Below are 9,667 nucleotides of genomic sequence, written 5' to 3'. Positions count from 1 at the left end.
CCCCGCGGGTTTTGCTGCCCTGGTCCCGCAAACTGTTTTGGTTTCCCTGGTCCCGCCCCGCGCTTTCTGTCCCACCCCCACTACTCCCAGCCTGGTTACCCCGAGTGTGTTTGGCTGCCCCTGGACTGTAGGGTTCTCCAGCAGTTCCCTGGTGACTGTCAAAACGGTTTCCCTATTCTACGTCGCCCTCCACACTCAGTGCGCCGGGTCATTCTGCTGAGCGATGTTTAGACCAGCGGCTTCTTTTTAACTCTACCCGCGTTTAATTCCCGACCTCCACTGCTGTCGCACAGCAGGTTCAGGTGTGTGCTTTTTCGGTGATGAAGCTGTGTGAATCACTGTGTTGCAGTGCTCCCCGTCCTTGCCATTTCTGTCGTCATGCTGGGAGGAACCTGGTTTCTACGCCTAATACAATGATAACTTTAAAGAAAAGTGGTGACTTCTAGGGGGAACGTAGAAGTGGTGTTCATAAGGGACTGTCTTCTTTAAAATGGTGTTTTTACTTCCAGTAACAGTTGTATCTGGTTCTTGGTTATAGTCCTTATTGCTGAGATTTCAAACTGACAAAAGTATGCTTCACTGTGTTGAGGAAATGCTGTTAAAACAGTGAAATAGTAAGAATTTTTAAATCCGAGAGTTTTAAAAAAAAGTGTATTAAACTGTGAGCCGGGAATTGATGCCTCTAGTTGTTTCAAGTCCATTGTAATTATTTTGTTAAATTGCGCGATTTACTTGTACTTTCATTGTAAGAACATGTTCTTATTTCATAATTTCTGTTATCAAACTTTTTCTCAATGTTGATCTTGCTTTTCTATTTCTGTCTTATCTACATTAAAATCTTGAGAGAATGTCTTTATAGTGAAGTTGAGAGAAAACATCAGTTGACTAGCTGATGTATTTATTTGCATCACTTGCAAAGTTGATAAAAGTACAGCTTGTACTGAGTTGTTCTTTTGCTCAGGAATGACAAAGGAATTGTGCTGAAGGGTACATACTGCCTCACTAGTGGGACACATATTTGCGAAAAGGTCAGAGTTAGAACTCAGCCTTGGACACCTTTCTGTCATGTCATGTCTTAGTTATAATCTTTCTCTGTCGTGTTATATATTTTACTTTGTTCATTATCCAGTTCCTTTTAGAACTTGCTGTTGTATTGGTTTCCATGACCCTGATCTTTTCAGGAGATCTTTTTTACCTGTGCTTTTTGTTTTCTGGGAAGACTGCTTCTTCCTAACTCTGGATGTCAGTCAAGGCTCTACCCTTGTTCTTCTTTCTAAAGAAACCAGAGTTTTTAATTTTCAAATCTAAGGAATACTTTAATAGGTCCATGAGTCCTGAAATGTTATGGAAAAAAAAAATATATATATATATTGTGTGTGTGTTTGTGTAACCATTTTTCAAGGAAGAGAAGCTGTGATCCCGAATTCCCAGGAATTATTTTTATAAATCTTTTTTTGGGGGGGGCGGGTAAATTCAGTCTTAGGTTTTTAGTTGTCGTAGTCCTGGTAACTCCAGACATAAACCACAGCCTGTGTTCCTATAGTACGTCTCCATTTGAATGTCCCATGTTACTTCATCCAAGCGATTTTTCTTTCATATTAAATTGGTCCTGTTCCCAGTCATCTCATATTCACAAATGGTATTCTCCCTGTGTGTCTGAATAAAAACACTTGAGTTGTTTTGACATCTTCTCCTTACCCCAATTTCTTCCTTGTTATCAAGTCCTGTGTTTTGCTGTTTCCCCACTTTCGAAGTGTGGCTCAGAGTAACCCTTCCTCCAGGACAGTATCATTACCTTAATTCAGACCCGTGTCACTTTATGCCTGCATTCTTGCAATAACCAAGGGAAGTCCTGTGTAGATTCATTCTTTCCATCCTCAGCTGCGCCTGCAGCTAGGAATTCCCTTATTTCCTTCAGTTAAAACGCAATTGCATTCCCTAGAGGTTGGTCTAAACCTCCCTATTGTATTTATTCCTCCACTGTTTTTATACTACCCTATTAATAGGTACCCTACTCTCCCTTGCTTTTTTCTCAGTAGGTGATGGCACCTGCCACTTGACACTCTTCTCTTTATCTTTTTGCAGTCTAACTTTTGTTCCAGCAGAATTACTCTCAAAACTTTTATCTGCATTTACTAGTGTTGTGATTTGGGAGCAGTTAAATTAAGCTTGTTGATTTTGTTGACAGGTCTCTTTGTTTATTAATTTTTGCTTGATAATTGTAGCTTCTAAGAGGTGTATTAAATATTGTGATCATGAAATTGTCTGGTCTTTCTGTAATTGTTCCTTCTTCTTCTTCTTCTTTTTTTTTTGCTTTATATACTGTATTTCAGTGCCTTGTTGTTAGGTGTATTCATAATTGGTCATGAGAGTTATGTCATTGGAAAGAAACAATTCAGACCCATTACTGTAGTTTCAGCTTGTATAGGTCTGTCTTCTGCTTGATTGTTGGGCCCATTTTTCCACAATTTTCCCTGTTTTTTACTTACTTTCAACTTCCTGGTTGTTCTTCTAGTCTTGAGTAGACAGAGCTCATTACTGTCTCCAAAGCCTTGTTTGCTTTTTCCTTTGCCTTGAATGCTTTTTTCCCCAGATTTTAATAGTTTGCTTTCTTACTTAATTCAGGTCTCCAGTAAAATGTCAACTCAGTTCTTCTCTTGGTCATGTCAAGTAAAATAGCCCATTTGCCGTGAGTTTTGGAACTACCTTTCATGGTAGTTTTCTGTTGTTGTTGTTGTTGTTGTTGTTTAAAGATTTATTTGTGAGAGAGAGAGAGAGCACACATGTGTGAGAGTGGGGAGAAGAGGGAGAAAGAATCTGAAGCAGACTCCCAGCCAGTGCGGTGCGGGAGGCGGGGTTCAATCTCACACCCTGAGATCAAGTCATGAACTGAAACCAAGAGTCAGAAGCTCAATGGACTGAGCCACCCAGGTGCCCCCTTTCATGGTACTTTTGGTTGATTCTACTGAACCCCCTTGGGGTTCACCAGCTCTGACTAGTTTTCATTTGCTTAGGATCTGTGTACCATTCAAGGCAATGTGACTGAAGAAGATCCAGGCTTGTGATTTCTCCACTATAGATTTACCACTGTTGGGTTTTTGTTTGGGTTTTTTTTTTGTAATAAAAGTAAGTATTATAAGATTTACCATCTTAACCGTGTTTAAGTATGTGGTTCAGTGGCATTAAGCACATTCACATTGTTGTAAAATAGCTCTCCAGTACTTTTTCATCTTGTGGAACTCAAACTCTGTGCCCATTAAACAACCCCTTTTGCCCCATTCCCCCAGCCCCTAGAAACCACCATTCTGCTTTCTATAGCTATGACTTTGAATACTCTAGATACTTTACGTAAGTGAAATCATACAGTATTTGTCCTTTTGTGACAAGCATGTTTTACTTTAAATAATGTTCTCAGATTTCATCCCTGTTGAAACATGTGACAGGATTTCCATCCTTTTAAAGGCTGAATAATATTCTATTATAGGTAAATACCACATTTTGTTTTTCTGTCCATGGACATTTGAGTTGTTTCCACCTCTGCTGTTGTGTGCTGCTATGAACACAGGTGTGCAAACACCTCTTTCAATTCCTTTGGATATGTATCCACAAGTTGAGTTGCTAGATATATGGTATTTCTATTTTTACTATTTTGAGGAACCACAATAGTATTTTCCATAGCAGCTGCTCCATTTTACAGTCCCACTAACAGTGCACAAGGCTTCCAACTTCTCCACGTCTCTGCCAACGCGTTATTTTCTGTTTGTTTTTAATCATAGCCATCCTTATGCGTTTGAAGTGCTATCTCATTTGGTTTTGGTTTGCATTTCTCTGACGATCAGTGATGTTGAGCATCTTTTCGTATGCTTGTTGGCCATTTGTATGTCCTCTTTGGAGAAATGTCTATTCAGGTTCTTTGCCCGTTTTTTTAATTGGGTTATTTGATTTTGTTGTTGTTGAGTTGTAGGAGTCCTTTATTGGTTTTGAGCATGGCTTTTTATTCACAAGTACTTTAATATATTTTATCAAGTATTTCTGGGTTGGGGATTGTGGGGCCTACATGTTAATTCAGCTTATTCATTGACTCTAAGTCCTGAGGAATTCAGAAAAGCCGGAAAGGCAGATAGGTTGGTTTCTTTTCTCTCTGCCTCTCTGTAAAATTGGGTATTTTAAAATCATATGTTCACATGGGATTTAGAAAGACTTTAGTTTAGACTGTAATCTGAACAGCCACAGTAGGTTCTGGGTTTCTCTCTTTCTCAGTCCTGTCTGTTCCATTCTGTCAGAATGCTGCTGGAATCCTCTTTCTAGTGTCATTCCTTTGCTTAAAATACTTCATTGACAGTCTGATCTTTAATCTCCTTGGCAAGATTTGTAAGAGCCTTCCTAATCTGGCCCCAAACTATCTTTGCAATATCATCTTCTACCTCTCCCTCATTATTCTCACTTACTCTCTCTAGGTCCTGGGGTAAAACTAGACTGCTTGCAATTTTTGCCCATACTGTGTGTGCTTTCTTAAATGCTTTTTGTCTTTGTGTTTATTTTTTTACCATTATCTAAAATTCTCTCCTTTTCTCAACTTTCCACTTGATGAATTCCTTTTTAACTTTGTCCAGTTTTTAGTGTCTTTTTATTTTTGTTTTTTGGACGTACCTGGATATCCACTGTCACCATTCACATGGCACCTTCTGTTAAAAGTGTTCTAAACCATTAGCTTTTTCTTTTCTTCTTTTCTGTTTGCTTTTTCTAATTACAAAAGGAATACCTGCTCATTGTAAAAAATACAGACAATACAAAAGGGAAAAGAAAAAGCCCCCCTCCTTATTGTCTTTTGATCCCACGCCTTGGTTCATAAGAATAAACAAATTGGTGCTTATCCTTTCAGAATCTGTGTGTGTGTGTGTGTGCGTGCGTGTGCGGACAGCCACACATTTAAACTGCATGCATAGGTTTGCTGTCTTTCATTGCCTAACAGCTACCTGTTTACCTCTTCATATCTCCACGTGTGTTTGGTGCATGTAGTATTGCAGCTGGCCTTTTTCACCGTAGTGTATATGAAGGGTATGCAGATCATCTAGTTTCCTTTAATTGCTACAGAATATGATATGGTAACACATTCTGCTGTATATCCATGCCATAATTTATTGAGCCATCCCTTGCTAGAAGACCTTTAGAGTTGTTTTTCATTGTTCTGTTATCTCAAGCAATGTATTAGGGCATGTGTATATATCTACTTTTGCACTCTTATACAAGTATTTTTGTAGGATTCTTTTTTTTTTTTTAAGATTTTATTTATTTATTCGACAGAGATAGAGACAGCCAGCGAGAGAGGGAACACAAGCAGGGGGAGTGGGAGAGGAAGAAGCAGGCTCATAGAGGAGGAGCCTGATGTGGGGCTCGATCCCAGAACGCCGGGATCACGCCCTGAGCCGAAGGCAGACGCTTAACCGCTGTGCCACCCAGGCGCCCTTTTTGTAGGATTCTTAATAGAGTTTTAATAGTGAAATTGCTGATCAAAAAATATGTGTCTTTAAAATTGTGATAGATAGTATTTAAGATTTCATTAGATACTGTCAAATAGCCCTTTGTGTCCCATTTCTCCAGCCCATTATTAATACTGGATATTAGCATCCATTTACATTTTTACTTATTGAAAGAACAAACTATGTTTTAATTGGTATTTTTCTTTGATGTGGTAAAGGATGTTTTCATAATTTTACTGTTTGTATTTCTTCTTCTTATTCTACATAAACTGGCCTGTTAATGTCCTTTGCCTATTTTTCTATTAGATTAATCTTTCTTTTTTTATTTGTTTGCATTCTTCTTATATTGTGGTTATGAACCCTTAGTCTGTTAGATGTGGCACATAGCTTCTAGTCAGACTTCTTTGATTTAACAAATACAACCTAGATAGTGAAGTGATTTTTGCATGGCTATCTGTAGCTCTAGACTGAAAGTTCCTTCCTCTCCTGTTTGTCATTGTGGTCTCAGCATCTAGCACCATGTCTGTGTAAATTAAATATTCTATAAATGGTTTGCAATGAACGAGGTAGTATAAGACTTGATGCTTTTGAAGAACTCAGAGTCTAGTTTAGTCACCTAAACTAGTCCAGACTTTGACAAGGAAGAAAAACAGCATAGTATGTAAATTGCATATTTAGTTATGTGTTGTAGGAAAACTTAGGTATTTGGTAGTTTTCCTAAATTAGTTCTCACGAAACATCCTACTACTCACTTTCTTTTTTCACTGAATTCTGTACTGAAAAATGGATTGTCTTCTGTGAGCTTAAAAGTCAAATCTGCATTATCCCTAATGGAAATATATTATTCTATCTTTGTTTGAGACAAGCTGCTGAGTTTAGTTCAAGTAAAAATGTATTTTATCTTATACCCATTTTCAATTTTACCTTGAATCCTAATTTTTTTTTCTTGCTATTTCAGGTAAGACCATGAATTATGGCATTTCTTAAATGAAGCATTCAGGAATGAAGTGAAAATCATAACATATAGAGAATAAATGATAATTTTAAGTTATGTCTATTAATTTGACTATAGATATATATTATATTTACCTCCTTAGTAATGCAAGAAGTCTTTGTGGGAAGCAGAGAAGCAAGCAACTGCATTTCTTATGCTCACCTAAACATTACTGGAGGATAAGCCACGTCAGTCTACAAAGAGGTTTTCATACAAGCAAAATAAGATGTAAATTGACCAAAAGTGAAGCCCATTCTTGCAGCAAGCACTGTTACTCTCCAAATAACCATGGTTTACATATTGGAATTTTGAAACTTAGCACTTCTACTCCCAAGGGACTTACAAAAGTGAGCATTCGTATGTCCCGTATTAAAAGTACTTTGAACTCTGTTTCAAAGGCTATTTTTGGCACTCAAAATGAAATGATCTCACGCTTAGCTCAATTTAAGTCAAGTTCTCGAATATTAAGAAAAGTATCAGATAGTGGCTGGTTAAAACAGACAAGCATTAAACAAGCCATCAAATCTCTGAAAAAATACAGCGACAAATCAGTAGAAAAGAGTTCTTTCTCAGAAAGTCATATTCTAGATAAAGATGAAGATGTAGGTAAACAAAGCCTTTTTCGTTACACAAGTAGTATAACCACAAAGTTTGGAGAGTCATTCTACTTTTTATCAAATCATATTAATTCATACTTCAAACGTGAGGAAAGAATGTCTCAAAAAAAGGAAAGTAAACATTTCCTGGACAAACTTGAAGATAAAAAGGTTGAAGAAGAGAAATCGAGCTCTCCAGATCCTGGCGTCCTGACCGACAAGCTAGATTCAGAATCTTCTTCGTATTCTGTGGACAAGCCTGCAAGTGCAGGCGGGACACCTGAGGCTCTTCCAGTTTCTACTAAACAGACTATTGCTAACTTTCTTTCTCGCCCCACCGAAGGTGTCCAAGCTTTAGTAGGTGGTTATATTGGTGGACTTGTCCCCAAATTAAAGTATGACTCCAAGAGCCAGCCCGAAGAACAGGAAGAGGCTGTTAAAGCTGAGCAGCCTGTCAGCAAAGACAAAAACGCAGAGGAGAAAAAGCGGTTATCTCTTCAGCGAGAAAAGGCAAGTCCTTACCAGTGTCGCTGGACGTTTTAATTTTTGGCAAATGCATAAATTACATTTCCCTATGGGACCTAAGAAACTTTAATCACGTGTTGGTATTACTAGAGCAGTTTCACATTCTAATCATATATATTTTAATATGTCTTTGTAGATTATTGCGAGAGTGAGCATTGATAACAGAACCCGGGCGTTAGTTCAAGCATTGAGAAGAACAACTGACCCAAAGCTCTGCATCAACAGGGTTGAGGAACTGACTTTTCATCTTCTAGAATTTCCTGAAGGGAAAGGAGTGGCTGTCAAGGTAATTCTAATTTATTTAATCTGGTTTTGTCTTGGAATAAAAATACGGATGCTCTTTCTAAAATGGAGAAGGCAATCAGTACCTTTCATTTTTTTAATTTACATATTTTTATGGTTTTCATCATACACATGATGTGTCATAGAATCAGGAATTGCCCACTTATTCTATTATATATATATTATGCTAAATTGTCTCTCTTATTTTGTGATGATAAATTATGCTATTGGTACTACTATCTATACTTAGAAGATAAATCTCAGTGTGTTCATTGAATTGCCAGATAGTTGCCAAATTTTTCTTAAATGTGTTTATGCTATAGAACTACTCTTTTAAGACAGGAGGTGTAATTCAGAGGTAAAACCATTGCTAATTTTTATTTCATGATCTTTTTGTATTTACAAGTCAACATTTTAATGATCTTAATGATAATTCGATTGATAATTATATTAATAAAATGATTAACTTTTCTTGGCCTCAGTTTTTTCAAATATAAAATAGTGAAGGTAATTTAGGCCCATTTAAACAGACTGTTTTCAGATTAATACTATAAAATATGAATGATGTGGTTGAGTTTCTTTCCATCTGCACTGCTAAGATGATTTGTAATATTTAATCAATTTACAAATATATAATGAACAGATAATGTTAACGTTTGATTAGAGATCTGTTAATGCTTATTTTTAACTTGACTTTCAGAAAATTTTAAGTTAACTTAGTTCATATTTATTCCATTTTTTGACAACCATCTTGCTGAAGTTATCTAAGTCTTTAAGGTAGCCTTCTGTAGTTTCATATTGTGTAATTCATACATTATAAAGCTAAACTTTAGAATTTCATGTTCATAAAATTGGGGATTATCTTTCATAGATAATCTCTTATCTAAAAGACAAATTTTCCAAAGGTAGGTATGCTTTTAAGTCCATTTAACATTTCAGGGATATACTGAAAGCCAAGATCATACATAGAATTGCATACTTTAAAGAACTTTAAGAAAATGTTTTATTGAAGTCTAAACAACTTCGGGTTACAGGAATCAAGTTCAGTGACGTTTTCACAAACTAAACGCATCCATGTAACTGGCGCCCAGGTGAAGAACAGAATTTACCAGCACTTCAGAAGCCTCCCTAGTGCCCCCTTCAGTCACGATCTCCCCAAATTAGTTTAGATTAGATTAGTTTTGGGTTTTTTTGTACATTATATAAATTACTGTGATTGGGTTTTTTCATTCATCATGTTGGTAGTCATCATTCACATTGTTGTGAGTAGTTGTAGAACGTTCATTCCTGTTGCTTTTATATTCCATGGTGTGAATGTGTCACAATTTATTTATTGTACTACTGATGAATTGTTGATTACTCTTCAGTTTTAGTCTATTATGAATAGTCATGCTAGTAGAAACTTCGAGGGCTCTTTTATTTTGCATTCCTGATCTCACATCTAAGACCCTTCAATACCAAGGAGTAATGTGTTACAGGAATGTATATTCTGATCAAGTATGATTGAAAATCTGGATAGTCTGTAAAAAGTTCTTATCATTTTCTTAAGTAAAAAGCATCTCAAAAAGAATTAACTTGATAAATTAAGGCATGTTAACATGCACACTCTCGTGTGAACTTTCCCAATGAAGTTTTCATTATTCAAAAGAATTGAGCTTTTGAAAAATGCTAGAATTGTTTGTTCTAAAACATTTATATGAATTTCCCTATTTTGTGTATCAGATTTTTGGTGGCCAAATCAGAGTGCATTGTTTTTGATAAACTAGTTTCCTCTCATATGTGTGTGTGTG

The 9,667-nt window shown here is 36.6% G+C and overlaps 1 protein-coding gene across 3 annotated transcripts in view; it reads left to right on the top strand.

Moving 5' to 3' along the window:
- PNPLA8 (patatin like phospholipase domain containing 8) overlaps window positions 1-9,667 on the top strand; it is a 45,838-nt gene that overhangs the window by 2,653 nt on the left and 33,518 nt on the right. For 2 of the 3 annotated variants that reach the window (XM_040644403.1, XM_040644402.1), the window contains exons 2-3: window positions 6,439-7,580; window positions 7,732-7,881. In XM_040644403.1, coding sequence (XP_040500337.1) covers window positions 6,531-7,580; window positions 7,732-7,881 — 1,200 coding nt within the window. In that variant the 5' untranslated portion in view covers window positions 6,439-6,530. The remainder of the gene's footprint in view (window positions 1-6,438; window positions 7,581-7,731; window positions 7,882-9,667) is intronic. The other variant, XM_040644405.1, reaches the window with a different exon arrangement.

Source organism: Ursus maritimus, unplaced genomic scaffold (genome assembly GCF_017311325.1).
Source record: "Ursus maritimus isolate PB19 unplaced genomic scaffold, ASM1731132v1 scaffold_3, whole genome shotgun sequence".
Lineage (NCBI taxonomy): Eukaryota > Metazoa > Chordata > Mammalia > Carnivora > Ursidae > Ursus > Ursus maritimus.
The sequence above is the reverse complement of the archived record's forward strand: the minus strand, read 5'-3'. Positions and strand labels throughout refer to the sequence as shown.